Source organism: Stigmatopora argus, chromosome 13 (genome assembly GCF_051989625.1).
Source record: "Stigmatopora argus isolate UIUO_Sarg chromosome 13, RoL_Sarg_1.0, whole genome shotgun sequence".
Lineage (NCBI taxonomy): Eukaryota > Metazoa > Chordata > Actinopteri > Syngnathiformes > Syngnathidae > Stigmatopora > Stigmatopora argus.
Window position 1 is genome coordinate 10075604 of NC_135399.1, and position 16078 is coordinate 10091681.

General features: G+C 37.8%; 1 protein-coding gene across 2 annotated transcripts in view; it reads left to right on the forward strand.

The window, feature by feature from the left end:
- lrp1bb (low density lipoprotein receptor-related protein 1Bb) overlaps window positions 1-16078 on the forward strand; it is a 155664-nt gene that overhangs the window by 71498 nt on the left and 68088 nt on the right. The window contains exons 13-22 of one of the 2 annotated variants that reach the window (XM_077616629.1): window positions 2994-3213; window positions 3302-3491; window positions 5436-5558; window positions 5883-6023; window positions 7328-7453; window positions 8446-8559; window positions 11854-11934; window positions 12146-12316; window positions 13566-13748; window positions 14809-15009. In XM_077616629.1, the coding sequence (XP_077472755.1) occupies window positions 2994-3213; window positions 3302-3491; window positions 5436-5558; window positions 5883-6023; window positions 7328-7453; window positions 8446-8559; window positions 11854-11934; window positions 12146-12316; window positions 13566-13748; window positions 14809-15009 (1550 nt within the window). Of the gene's footprint in view, window positions 1-2993; window positions 3214-3301; window positions 3492-5435; window positions 5559-5879; window positions 6024-7327; window positions 7454-8445; window positions 8560-11853; window positions 11935-12145; window positions 12317-13565; window positions 13749-14808; window positions 15010-16078 lie in introns of both variants that reach the window. The other variant, XM_077616628.1, reaches the window with a different exon arrangement.

Below are 16078 nucleotides of genomic sequence, written 5' to 3' on the forward strand. Positions count from 1 at the left end.
TTTTGTATTAGTGTCTCAAAGCGTAGCTGCAAGGAGATGAACCACCACCACCACCTCATTAGCCACAGTTAACTCACATGATTACTTCTTTTCTAGCCTTAATACATATTATTCCCTTTATAAATTGAGGCATAGTGCATAACACCAGCCTAGATAAGAATTAACTTCACTACAGAACTCAATTAAAGTTTTCTAAGAATTACATAGATAGGTTTTAAATTGATATCAATTTGGTTAACACCAACTACTTTGTATTTGTTAATGCACCTTGAGATAATCCTAATTAGTTATCCTGTGCCCTGGATTACTTGCACAAACTTTAAACAAGAAATATTCATTATTGTTAAATTATTCAGACAAATTGTTTTCTCATTGGTAATATTTTGATCAGGGGACTGTGTGTTCAATGTGCAATTTGATGGGTTGTCTAGGATTTGAATGTAATCGATTAGAACTTGGGCTGTTCTTCAGTTTATAATCACCCACCTAACTCAATGTGATTTGTTTTCCACACTGATTGAAATTCAGCAAGAAATCTGTTTAAAAAATTATTATCCCGAGACTGTTTTTGGCCAAAGCATGTCTAATATGCATTCACAGATGAGCATCTGTTTCCCAGGTTTGTGCACACGTCCCACATTGTTAATTACAGGGTGCTCATATCAGTAGAAAATCAGTAATTAGAACTCTAATGTCGATTCATCTTCAGAAATGAATAAATTACCTCTGGTGCCTATTTGTAAAGTTGAATCATCGGAAGATTTTGTGGATTCAATTTATACCTTTTTAATGCTGTTGGTCCTTTGTTGACCAAGCCTTAATCGTATATCAGGGAAGGTCTTTTGAATATGGCGTTGCGGTTTGAACATGCTTCATTGCTGACAAGTTTTAAGTCAGACACAGGAGACTGCAATAGCTGCTCACGCTGCTCAGTATTTGTTACACTCAGTTGGCTTTAAGCGAACCAGGCATTTCTTGTAGGCTACGGTTGAAGAGTTAGATCTCTTATACTCAGAGGAAGTTCTTTCAAGAGAGGAGACGGATTATTCAAATGACGTCTGCGGTTTCTACATCTGTTGGGTGTGTCTCTAGATTAAATAAACAGAATATTCTCAAAGGATCTCCATATAATGGGAAAAATGCACAGGATAGTCAGTATTTCTAGACAAATTGATGAGTTTTAAAGCATTCATTATAAGTTACCAAAGTGTTTGATATTTTGCAAGCCACTTTAGAGACTTGAGTCATGTGGCTGTTAGATTTTATTGTAGTTTATAAACATAAATTTCATAGAGACTCGTGAGACCCGATTCCTTGCCAACCCATTGAAATAGAAAAATAATGAAAATTCACGTTTCTGTTGGAAACCAGTGATGGAATATAAAAATCAATGGCACTGGTAGAATCATTATAATCTCCATGCTTTTTTCATCACGAAAAAACAAGCTCGAAGTATCTCACTTCAGAGGCACTAATGTTCACACAGAAACAGCCAAAGCAGATAAACCTACGCACATAAACATCACACTCAATCTGAGTCCTATGCAAATTGCATGTTAGTCACAAACTCAAATTACATTCGACAAAAATACTGCATTTTTAGTTCAGCACTAAGACTTATTCGCATGTACTAAATACATTAGGGCTCAGAGAATGCGACTTCAAAATAGTCCAGTCGTTTTAGCTTAATTTTACCGGTGACTAAGGTCATCATTTCTTACACTGGGCAGCACATTTCTCCTGACAATGCCTTAATAGTTTTCACATTTAATTTTGTCATGCGAAAGTTCAAAATACCGAACACCAAAGTAGCCCTAAGGCATAACAGTGTGCACCTATGCACCTTTCGGTTGTGGATATCAGAGGCTGTGGTTAGAGATCATAAAATATTTGGTCAGTTTTGTTTTCAGATATTACAACAATATACTACTACCCAAATGTTAAACTAATGTGGCGTAAGTGCGCCCGCGGGCTGTGTGCATGTGCCTCAAGTCCCACTGAATAATTCATGAGGTCACCGAGGTGACTTGATAACACATAAAAGTCATCATTAACTCAACCTGAGATTCTCTAACATCTTCCCTTACCCAGCCCTCTATCAGTGGCAGTGATGAGAAATGGCAACACGCAGCAACACTCAAAATGAACAAATCTGCCGAACACGGTTACTCGAAAGCACATCACTTCAAATCCAGTTTCAAACACTACAAGACTACTGTGAGTTCTAACCTCAGGATGTGCAGCTCCTCCTGAAACTTGTGGCTGGGAAAACATGATGTTATGATATGCTACAAAGCATGTTTTAAACTTCATAAGTCTGAGTGATTTGTGATGCTACAACATGCACGCATTTCTCTGACAGGGATTTTTAATTAAATGGATTTACATGAGGGAAATTTCACATTTCTTTCGGTGTCTGCTTGTTGTGAATTAAACCCAGTATTATGAACCCGTTCTTCTATATGACATTTGTTAGTCACGGGTGTAAAATCAAAGCAGGGAATCGTCATTCCCAAGAGGTTTGCAGAACAAAATCTATGGTGATGTATGTCATTGTATGGAGCAGTAACCCTTGTAAATCCTCAGGTGCATTATTGGATAAGAAATCAAAGGTATTCTAAGTAGATTTTCCAAGCAATAAGGGGTAAGGCTTCATCCTTAGAAGGCAGTTGAACCACCAGCCTTGCTTGTTAAACAAATTCCTGCCTTGATTTGCTATTTAATAATTTTGTGGTAAATGGATTTACACTTGTATAGATAGTTTCTTTTCACTTTCAAGGCATTCAAAGCACTTCAACACTATACTGGCAAGAATACTTAGACGAGGTCAACAGGGTGGATGATCGAAGCTGCAACCTCTGAGTTGGACTTTTTTTTTTATATGAACTGAAAGAAGCCTACATAGCAATGCTATATCTCTTAAAAAATAAGATCTTATTATATACTGTAGTAATATTAAAATTGTATTTTTGTTGTTGTTGTGATTTTGCTAGCTGGATGTATTGGACCGACTGGGAAGAAGACGAGGTCAACGACAGCATCGGGAGGATCGAAAAAGCTTGGATGGACGGTTCGAATCGTCGCATTTTTGTCACCACGAATATGCTGTGGCCCAATGGTCTTACATTGGACCACAGCTCCAGTAGCATGTATTGGTGCGATGCCTATTATGATCACATTGAAAAGATTTATCTCAACGGGACCGGACGCACGGTGAGTGTTATTCGTTTTCGAGGAACTTGCGCCGGCAAAGTACGAATCGTTTAATTTTATGATGACGCCGGATTATTTTAAATTGCAGGTGGTCTACAATGGAAAAGAGCTAAACCATCCTTTCGGAATATCCCATTATGGCAATTTCATCTTTTGGACTGAGTACATGAATGCATCAGTCTTCCAGCTGGACTTGTCCACTGGGGATGTCAGTGTGCTACAAAGTGAGAGGCCACCATTGTTTGGCCTGCGAGTTTATGACGCACAGAGTCAGCAAGGTTGGCTATTTTTCCCTCTTTACTCTTCCCTCATACTGTGTTACTCAACCATAACAACCCTCACAGTCCAAGTTGGACTGCATATTGAACGACTCTCTGCTGTGTGTCCAGATATTAGCGATGCGTGGGGTTTCCCTGAGTGTGCTGGGTTGGAAATTTCAATACAAAACCTTAGAGGTCAAATCCGTAAATTGACAAGGCGGCCATGTTTGAAAGCTAAAAAAATTCCCTCGTACCCGAAATGATGCTTTCTCAACAATCTTGCTAGTTCATATCCTATTGTTGTAAAAATTTAATTACCAATGACTATTATCAATGCAATTCACTTTTGTAAATCTTGACTATTTTTTAATTTTTTTTATTATCTGATTATCTGAGCAGTCAGGGCACCTTTTCCACACCAAACAAGATTTTTAAAAAGTAAGGTGTGAGAGATTCTGGCAGCTTGTACTGTTCAATGTCACCGTTAAAGGATATATTAACTTCTTGAGTTAGGAGGCGCCGCATAAATGCCAAGAACAAAAAACCTTAATCTGCATTTTCTCACTTGTTTATCATCATCATACTTTCAGTCCCTGCATAATGTACCCTTGACCAATCTCAGGACATCAAATACATGTTGATAATGCTTCTATCTTGTTGACACTATTTTGGAAGTATTCCCATAGTTTTTGAACTATAAATTGCACTGGCAGAAGTCGCACTAGCCATAACATGCACAAGCAAGAGTTTCAATCACTTTTGAGGTGGATTTTATTTGATAAAAGACCAAGAAAAAACTAGATAATAATCCAATAAATTTGAGAGCAGCTTGTTTATTTAACATATTCACATTTATCCATATAACTGCAGCTTGAACAACAAGTTCATCTAATTATTGATGTTAGTCACACTCTCGATCGTTACATTATAGTCTTTATCTTCACCATCGGTGTGAAAGGAAGAAACATTACTCGCACCTGAGGATAAGTTGCAGGCCTGGACAAACTCTGGGGAAAAAAAACGGTGCCTTATTGTCCTAAAAATACAACAATTTAACACATTTAATAGTTAGGAGTATATTCTCAGATACGCATTGCTATGACTTGGCATACAGTTATATAATAAAAGTGCCCCTTAAACAACAGACCAAAGAATCCACGTCAATGTATACCTGAATCAGAGTTGGCACTGTAAGCCGTTGCATAAAATAGCATGACAGGCACTCTGAAATCTCTTGAGCCTCCGCTCTGTGAAGTTATATAGGGTGGCCGACAGCGGCTTCCTCACTCTACTGCAAATGATGATGGATTCATGCTGTTAGGAAGCTGAAAAGAGCAGATAGGAGAGGTAACCGATAGAGTTGGCAGTGGAGATGCAAGCACTCCGCACAGCAGGGCTTTCTTTTGTTCTCTCGGAATAGGCGTGTAAAGCATCAGACACGCACTATACAATTAAATTGATGGTTCAGCTTTAAAGCAAACTTTTATTGTTACCATCTATTTTACAGGTAATGTTTTTTTTAATTGAAGAATTCTTAGTCTTCCTGCCATTTAGCACATCTCAGTTTTTAAGTTTACATAGAGTAGAAATGAAAATGAAAGCCTTTGTCTCAGTTCACTTTTAATGAAAATACATTAATAAATATGGCTATGTTTTTTGTCTGTCTACCCACAAGCGAATTTGAAATTTGTTTTGACAGGAAAATGTATTAATATTCATTTAAGCTATCGTGCCATCCAACTTGCATACATTAGAATAGGATATTAAATCATTATCAATACAATCTTTTATTTTCAAAGAGCTTAGACTGAACCACATTTCTTCTTGACATGGTTTTTGAAAAGACCCTGTAAAGTGAAGTCACTGATTTGTTTAGAAATATGTGATACATGTTTCAGAACATGGACCTCCATTTATTATGACTCCTAAATATATTTTTAATTTATTCCTATTTGCTCCCAGGTGACAATGCATGCAGTTTGAATTATGGAGGCTGTAGTACCCTCTGCCTTGCCATCCCAGGAGGAAGAGTGTGCGCTTGCGCTGACAACCAAGTTCTGCAGAAGAACAATGTCACCTGTGCAGGTGGGAGGAAAATGAGTCATATGAGCAAGAGGCTTAAAATCATCTTTTCCCAGTCCACTGTAATCCGTATATTCTACGGAGAAAAGAAACTAATACCTGCCTCTTCTCCAATGCAAATCAGACGAGGAACATATTAATACCGAGGCCAAATCTTCCCACCACATTTCCATACAGTGTATTCAAATCCCAGTGGTTACGAATGAGGTCACAGCACATTAGTAGCATTTTCTTACATCATCATAGCTATGCCAATAATGTGCATAAAACCGATTCTTTCTGGAAATTCTCCAGGTAATTTCGCTTTTCTATTGTTTCTCCCAGAAGGCTCTGGCGGCGATTTGGAACCACAGCGGTGTAAAAGTGAGGAGTTCCAGTGCCACAACCAGCGCTGTGTGCCATCGTTGTGGAAATGCGACGGAGACGACGACTGTCTTGATGGCAGTGACGAAGAAAGCCATACTTGCTGTGAGTGTTCTCCGATTAGTGTCGTTCCCTTCTTACCTGAGCTGAAATGTTAGCTCTGTTAACCTTAATGCTTAAATGTCTGCACTGACATAATGCTGTTTGCCATCTGTTCTCAATTTTGCTAAGTTTTGAATGTGCTACATCAGGGGTGTCAAACTCGGGTTGGTTCGCGGGCCGCATTAACGTCAATGCCATTTCATGTGGGCCGGACCATTTTAGATCTAATATTTAGATTTCAATCGGATTAAAAGAACTGGTTCAAAAGCCCTAAATAGTCAGCTTTTATAGATCTAAAGCAATGTTTATTGGAGCTTTTTTTCTTAGTATTGGAAAATTTCTTTTAATCATGTTTTTTTATTTCAAAAGGAAACTAAATATTTTTTAAATTATGTTCAATATTAAAGTGGAAAACGGAAAATATTTATATATTTATTTTTTGATTTTCTGAAATGCTTTTTGAACTAAAAACACAAAAGAAAAAATGGATTTAAAAAATTGCAATGATTGATATTAAAAAGGGTAAAATCAGGAAATGTAATGTACATCTATTATCATTTGAATTTGATCTTAAAACAGAAAGTCGGCACTCATGATTTACTTTCTTGGGCCACACAACATGATTTGGTGGGCCAGATTTGGCCCCTGGGCTGGCACTTTGACACCTGTGTGCTACATTGAACTTAAACTTAAATTGTGGTTGATTAAAATCTTAAACAACAAATTGTTCTATATGTATTTTGTAAAATATGTTTATTGACATTAACATGTATACGTTCTTAGGGCAGGAATGAAAAACTATCTGAACTTGGACAAAATAATGCATTAATAATTTTGTCCCTCTGAGACATATTGAGGTGCCTACACTTTTTTGGGGGGTGTTTGGAGTCCTTGTATGGTCTGGAAAAAAATGTGCCTTCCCATGTTTTGTTAGAAAGGATCAATTATATATATGTCTTTAAATGCAGTGTAATAACCCAAAGCAGTCATGCGAAAAAACATGTTTTTCCACATGAATTTACTGCACGCACCAATCCACACTCACTCTTAACACTTCTAAATCCTGACACTTGGACAGTGGCTTCTATGTGTGATATATAGTGGCAATTTGCCTCATGGATACGGCAAATAAAGAATAGTGTCTTTATGGAGGCTGTCAGAAAACACAATGTTTTATACACCATATTGATTTGTAAGCCTGTACTCTTCGTGCTTTTTTCCCCATCTATATACAGATGAACAATTGCCAGATGACAGAATGTTTGTGTGCACAGTGTTGTACTTGACGAGCATCATCTTCTTTGCAGACAATCACTCATGTCCTATTGGTCACTTTAAATGCAAAAACAACCGCTGTATTCTGAAAAAATGGCTTTGCGATGGGACAGACGACTGTGGTAATAATGAGGATGAAGCCAACAGTACCTGCTCAGGTGTGTATTTTCTTAACACAATTACAGCGAGTTTAGTGTTTTAATATTTTCTGATTTTTTGGGGGGGGTGGCTGGTGGGAAGGGACATGAAATAATTAAATACTCAGTTTACCTTAAATTTAATGGTGGTTTTAAGAACTATTCAATTCTCTTTAACTTGGAAATGCATTCTTTAAGCTCTGTTAACATTTTTAGATATATTTTTTTCTACATTTGTCAATTTGATTGAAAATTTTAGCCTTTTATGGTTCTGTATTTTTTCTGTTAGCCATGATGTTAGCCACTTGGTCTGAAAGGGTTGGCAAACATTGGTGTAAATTAAATGTACTGAATGCAGTGTATGATATGACACGAAAATATTTCCGAATAATGATGGAAGAAATTAAAATAATCGTATTGTACTCAAATCAAATTCTGCTTCCCAATGGGTGGATTTCGTTAACAAAAAAAACTTTGCACATTTTTGTATCATTTTTTTATTTTTAATGCTCACTGAATGGATTACATATTTATCTCAAGACACCACCATATAAATGCTTAACGATGTGATAATTTCTAACGATGTGGTTGCAACTTTTAACCACTACCGATAGATTTATTATATAGCGTTCATTCTATTATCTGGAATGTCCTCAATGAACCCTCCCTGAAGAGATTTATTTTTGAAAGATCCATCAGCACACATTAACTAAAGGTGATGAATGTACCCCGGTGGTCAGATTGACGCGTGTATTCCACATCAACAAGCGATCACTGGTGGGCCGGCGGTGGGTGTCCAGCATGTAGCTGTCAGCCCATCGAGTGGCATAATTTCCCAAGGCCGTCAGACCTTCCGAGCCGCAGTTGAGTGATCGAGTGATAAAGCACTCGGTAGACATTGACATCCCGGTGATGTAGTGATCATTAGGTCTGCTCTCTATTCTTCATGGTCTTATGCAGGTTGGAATTGAATTAAATGGTTTTGTGTGGCTCTTTTGTTCTTTTTAACACAGCCCGGCCGTGTCAGAATGACCAGTACTCGTGCCAAAACGGCCGATGCATACCTCAAGTGTGGCTGTGTGACCGCGAGGACGATTGTGGCGATGTGTCTGATGAAGTATCTTGCAGTAAGTCAGTTCAGCACCTCATAGTAAGCTTTCGCTAAGACTTCCTCCTGACTTGCGAATGCGATTGCAATCGAATTTAAAAAAATATATGGATGACACACATTTCCCTTTCTAATGCATAAAACTGTTCGAAATATTGCAAGATGATTTTACTACCTCTTTAAGATTCATAGTTCATGTCATGCCAAAGATATGAATCAGACTTACATAAATAGAACAAATAAGAACTGGTGCCATTTATTTGTTGACACACTCTCATAACTGTTATGTGCTCCCCCTCCCCAACTTTCAATCTAATGATACGCTTATTTTACTACTCAAATATTACAAAAAGTGCTCACATATGTGTAGAGCATATCCCACATTTTATAATTCATTATTGCCAACTATCAGCTTGATTGAATTATGACTGTCAAATGTGTGATCATATTTGAAATTCAATTAATTGGATAAAAAAATATTATAATAACTGTCTGTCATAGTACAAACCATGAAAATTTCGGAAAATGCAGGCTCGAAAACCAAAATTGTCATCGTCCTGTTCAATTTCAGGCATGATTTCACAATTTGATGGAACTTTTGCAACAACTGAAGCTGTATTGGCAAAATACAAAATATGCCATGAAGCCGTGATCCAAGAAGACTAATAGCAAGATACTATTTCCCTTCTCTCTAGTATATTTTGATAGAAAATACATTTAGCACTACTACCTTACCAATCACATCCAAAATCAGTGATTTTTAAAACCCCGTCTGCAAACCCTCCCCACACACACACACTATCTGTGTCATCACTCAGTGTGTCATCACAGCGTGAATTCAAAGCTACCACACGTTGACTGTGGAAGCTCCTTCACGGGTTCACTGTGCAGGTCAGCCCGCAGCGTGAAGCTTTTCGGTCCATCAGCGCACCCAGTGAGTTGCAAAAAAACAGGATGCTGAGAATTAAAGCAGATGACGTCTTCATCCAAATGTCGATAGGGAGACAAAACCAGTTGGATCAGGTTCGTTTTCCTGACCGTCTGATCTGATGTGATGACAGAAACCCCACAGGAGATGAGAGGATCCTTACATTGATCCATGTTGAGTGTCAGACAGAGAATGTCCCAACAATCTTTGGATTAAAGGGGAGACAACCAGCAAGACCCGTTTGCTTTTTCGTGAAATGACACACAAATGAACTGCACATTATTAAATAAAATGCAAAACACTAAATAGTCAGAGCGCCGCAACTCAGGCAAAATTCTTTGAAAACCCTGCACTTTTGCCTCTGACTGCGGTATATGAGATATTTCAAGCTGAATTATTGATGTTGGTTCTTTGGAGCAAGAAACTGACATGATGGCATCTGTTATGAAAGGTGTTGCTGAACACATACCACTTTGGTACTGTCGTTGCTGTTCTTAAATTTGATCCTGAGGGTATTATACAATCTGTCAGACAGGGTTAGTAAAAAAAATATAAATAAATAAATACAAATAAAACTTCACTTTGTGTTCTGGGTTAATCTTTAAAAAATAAGGGCTATAAATAAATGAAATGTCCTAAGAAATGATCTGATAACTAACTTGATCTCTTATAAAAGGTTAAATTATGGTCGATTTTTCCTTTTTTCATCACTGACTTTTGTGGAATATGTTTAACGTGTAATATTATCAACATGTGGGAACTGCAATTTATGGTCAACAATGAAACATGATTTTTATGTAAATTAAGTTTTTTTGGGTGGCCATTAAAAATGACTTCATTTGGTTCATTTATTATTCTATACTGTGATATTTCTCAATGAAAGACACCACAACAGGTTACTTGTATATTATTATATGAGATTAGATTAGATAACTTTATTCATCCCGTATTCGGGAAATTTCACTGTCACAGTTGCAAGAGGGTGAGAATACAGACACGTTATAAGAATAGATCTAAGATATAAGAATAAAAAAAGAACACATTATAAAAAAAACTTAACCAGATTTTCAATGGGCTTGATTTAGGTGATTTGAGTTGTGGGTTAGTGCAATTTGAAGTCATTTTTCAACACATGATGTCGAAGCAATCACGAAATCTTTCATCCTATTAGTTTTGCGCCTCGCCTGCAACACACGAGACTGTTTTGGCAACATATCAATTACACCCAGCCGTACATCCAGACAATTTAAAGGTCTGGGATTCCCTTTCGTCATTAGTATTTCGTCTTTTTCAGTGAGTGCTTATTGCCTCTTGCCGCACTGGGTTGAATCGCTCGCAACTTCTTTTGGTGCGTCTTAAGCCGTTCTAAGACGTCGTCGCAAACAGCCAGGGTCTAAGCAGTAATTGAAGTTCATGCTTGGCTTCATTCAATCATAATCAAGCTGTGCAGAGAAATATATTCTCTCGCTCACTGTTGTCTAAGCTTCCTTAGGCATTACTCCTCTCCAGGCACTCTACTGTGCAGTCCTGGCAGCTTCAGTAGTGCATCTGTGGGTTTGAGAACACCTGAAGCCAAGTAGCGCTTCCCGTCAAGATGGATTCCGATGTAGATTTTGTTTGTCAGTAGTTTAGGAGTTGTCACATAGGATCTCACATTGGGCTTTGTTCACGAGAACCTGCCATTATTTATAGATGTCGGCGTTTCTTTCTTTAGCCAGACTTACTTGAACATGTCATTATTTATGGATGTCTAGTGCTTCCTTTTTAATGAATGTTTAACTCCATCCAGACAGGGGCTGTCAGCGAGGCCAGGCATATTTGAGAAGAGTATACATAACACTTGTGTGATTAAAAAATAATAATAATACAGGTATACCTATGATATGTTGCCACATCGGTCTTGGACATTGCAATCCGGAGAGTCAGATGCTGACAAATCAATTTGAATCTGGAATTGCATTTCATTCTGAAGTCAATAAAGCCTCAGACGTTCCTGTAAGGATATCTCAATCTACTTTATTTACGGAAGGTTTATCGCACTCCTAGTCCAAAAAGAGAAGCATCTCTTTTGGGAATAGAAATGTCAGGAAGAAGAATCTATATTTCTATACTTTAGATAACGTTGAAGTGTCCTTGTTAGATGGGTAGAGGACATCCATCAGGTTGCTTTGTCTTAACTGCATGGAAAAGATTAGCATCAACCCGGTTTGTGGTTTGTCAGTTAACAAAAAAATGTTTAAAAAGTATACTTAGATGAAAGTGGTGGGCCGGCAGCTTCTGGAGTCGCGACCTTTGTGAGGATAAGCGGGTCAGAAAATGAATTAATCAATCAATAATTTTGTTCAATTTATAAAGGAAATAACAGTTTTTTGTTTTTTTAAACAGCATTTCCAACTTGTGAGGTCCTCACCCAGTTTACATGTTCCAACGGACGATGTATCAGCAACAAGTGGCATTGTGACTCAGGTATGACATTTTTGGGGGTTGCTTACAGCCTGCATACACTTAACATGTCTGCTAGTGAAGTTCTTCATTTTTTCAAGTCACATTTCAGTTTTTTCCCCTCTTTTACAGATTTGTCAGGCAACTTTTCAATGTATTTACTGGGCTATAGGTTAAATTAAAGGAGTCCATTTTGTGATATGTTGGTTTTAGTTGTATGTCTGTATATGTGCAGATAACGACTGTGGCGATGGCAGTGATGAAGTGGGCTGCATCCAGTCCTGCTCCAACAACCAATTCCAGTGTAAAAGCGGTCGCTGTATCCCAGATCACTGGGCCTGCGACGGCGATAACGACTGTGGAGACTTCAGTGATGAGAACACCACTTGTAGGGTTGGATCAGCAGGTAAGGACGCTCTTTCACCACCAAAGTTAACTAGACTTATCTCTTTGTTTTTCTTTTTCTCCCTAAAGAGTTGAAAAATATGGAAGGATCGTTAGAGCCATAAATTATAAAATAATTTTCCCTCGCCTGACAATGTTCATTTTTCAGTGCATGCTTTGACTTTTAATGATAGGCTTGTTTCCTTGTATCCATTTTAGCGTGCGCTAATTGTGTTTTGGCAATTCAGGGCAATGCATAATTTCAGCTCCTGTAATTACAAGTTCAGCAATGAATCATCATCATTTGAATCACGTTGCTTTAACACTCTTGTGTGACTAATCTTATCTAGCCACTGTTCTGGGAGAACTTTAACATCGGGAGTTGAATCATTTAATCTGATTAATAGGAAAAAAAACAGTCTCACAGCTCACTTGCTTGTCGTTGGAATTTGTCGACTATTCATCACATGGTTTTCTGATGGCAACTGTGGGCTCTCTCACTCTGCCCGTGCTGTCTTTTGTGTCTGCTTTGGCTTTTAGCACAATGGAGTAACTCAGCAGGAGGTTTAGCAGTACATTTTGGCTTTGAGTCTCAAGCAGTAATATCTGGTCTCTTGGCAGTTTTTTAAGTCGTTTATTTATAGTATCGTATTTTTTTAAAAACAAACAGCAGGTTGTTTCTTATTATATTCAGTCTCCTTTTGACTGTACAATGTGAACTTAAAACTATTCAACCCTTTAACTTTGGGAAAATATATATAGATAGAGAGGTAAACACAACAAGGTCCATGGTAGCGTAACATTGACCTAGACCCAGCACAAACATTATGTGACGTCAATCTATTCTTGTTCTTTGCCGCTCATCCTGTTCAGGGTCATAGTAAGTCAAACTCTATTCCACCTGGCTATTAGGGTTACTTTCAATCTTGAGATTACATAACGTTATGCGATTCCAGCACAGTGAAGACCATATAAATTTAAAAAACAATGCATATGCCGACTGACCAATTAGTGAAAAAATCTATAATAAAAAGACCATTTTTGCGAAAATGTCACATATCCTTGATGTTTAGCACCTCAAAATCTGAAATGTTTCATTTTTGGAACCTGGAAAAAAAAAGTATACTGCCCTCACTTGCCCTGCAAATACAAATACGTGACCAATAAAATGTTCCTATAGAATGATTCAGGGCTGCCACACTGTGTCCCGCGACGGTGTATTGTCGAGGTCTGATGCCATCCAATCAATAGTTGACTAACTTTCCTTTCAGTCCTGCCATCTGTGATTGAATGCAGTGGGGAAGAATTCCACTGTGTCGCAGATGGAACCTGCATCCCAGAACGCTGGAGATGCGACGGCGACAAGGATTGTGAGGACAGCAGCGATGAAAAAGACTGTGAAGGCACCCGGAGGATGTGCGACCCGAAAGCCAAGTTCACCTGCAAAGATACAGGTAGAGGGAAAAATTATGTTTTAGCACACAAGTTTTCAAACATTTTACAGCACATTTTACATTTTATCAGGGCCAATATATATTATAATATATTATATTACAATATATATAACATATTAGGTCATCTTAGGAATAAATACTTACCACGAGCAACAATTAGTATTGAAAGCTGGTATTGTTGTTGGATATTTCCTAAAAATATTTTTTCTGTGCCACCCACTCCTTGAATAATGATGTTTTTGTGTTTTGCAATTACTTTCACTTCCCTTCCCTGTTTGTAGGCATCCCACTGATTTTTTTTTAATTAATTTATTGACAAGCATGAATAACTTTTACCATTTTAATATTTTAAAAAACATACCCAAAACATGTTCTTATCAATGTTGTGCAAGTCTATAAAATGCACATTCTCACACACAATATTTTCTGTTGTTACTGTGCTAGCTCCACAGCAGACACAAAACATATTGCGGGTGATATGTGGATATGTTTTTTTTTTTATAGGGCATCCACCCCAAGTCCTTCCAATTCAATATCGACTAATGTACCAATCTGAACACACACATTTTAACTCACAGCGCACAGACACACAATGACACCCTCAGCTGTCGCTTCATCCTCCCACACACACTGATCTGGCACCGAGAATAAACCAATGCGGTGACTTTGAAGGAAAATCTGTAAATTGGAATATGCTGCAATCCTGCACTAGCATAAAAATGATGAGGCATGCAGCCGTCTGTGATGTTTTCTTTGCTTGCCTTTGTCAGTAGTTCCACCTACTTCTTTCCAACATGCCTCGTGGAGGAATGGCAGGCTGATGACGAACACAAGTTCTGCAACTTTATACTTCCATTTTTTTTTTCTTTGCTTGGAACAACGTGGCTGTATTTGAAGCCCACCAAAATATTTTTGCCTTTAAGTAACGCATTAACAGCATGCCTAGACTTGTAATAATAATGGCATTGTTTTAATATTGAATCCTCCACTTCAGATGCCCACAAATGCACCAGTTGGACACCCATAAGATAGTGTGTAAAGATTTCTTCACTTCTTTTAGGAAAATGCATTACAAAAAGTTGGGTGTGTGATGGTGACATCGACTGCGAGGACCGTTCAGATGAGGAGTCGTGTGAATCGGCTGTCTGTAAGCCACCCAAGTACCACTGTGCCAACGACACCTCGGTCTGCCTGACACCTGACAAGATTTGCAACAGCAAAGTGGATTGTGCTGATCGCTCGGACGAAGGACCAATTTGTGGTAATGTATCTTTAAATACGTAAAATAAAATAAAAAAACAACAACAACTAAAACAATAGTCAGTCCAATGCTCTAATGTTTATTCAACCTCACCGGATCCAACCTTTTACTGATAAAATTTGGCCTTGACATTTCAAAATCAAACAATTTTAAAAATCACTGCTCACTGAAGGGCGGCCAAGGTCTGTTACACCATCTGAATAAAAAGTCCTAAACTACATATTGCTTCATTTTCAGCCCATTCTCGCCAATATGGCACACAGATGACCTCAAAATAAAGATTAGGTACAATAAAATACTGAAATGAAGAATTTATAGATTGTTGAAATATCTATTTTATGCAGTAGATGCTCAAACACAGCTCAGCACTGATTACATTTTCCATAAGTTTAATTGGAAGTGTTAATGTTTTCTGTTGAATAGACACAGTTGACTGTGTCGGTGATGTGACATTGCAAGTGGAAATCAAATTTAAGGAAGTGAGGAGAGACATTTCTAAAGTTTGGCCTGAACCGCATGTTCACGTCAGATTTGGTCTGATAAAATGCGACAGCATGCTGCGCACACCCCGCCAGTTTGAGGTGGATGTGAACTTGACCTTTTACGTTTGGAGTTTCTTAACTTTGTAAGACTTTAGTGCTTGAATCCATTCCCAACTCTCAAAACTATTCAGACTTTATATATATTGTAGCATATATTCTGGGAGCTTAGTCAAAGAGAACCAGATAATTTTCAAAAGGCGACCTTGTATGTGGAAATACTCAAATCTGTATTAGTAATTCTTAGATGTAAAGCACAATGTGTGAGTATAAACATATCTTCATTCAATAGCTCTTAAACCATGGAAATGCAGTACTTTCTGACTCTGCTTACAAGTTAGGTCAGCGTGTGATGACTACAGGTTGAACCTTAAATTCAGTTTTGAATCTTGACTCTGGCTTTCTTTCATGTGTTTAAAAGATATAATATTAACTGGAAGCTGAATTGATTTCACGTTTGAGTTGGAGTGGTTGTTTATCTACAAACTTTGACATGGAATCATCTTCCTACAGCATGGGTATCAAACGGT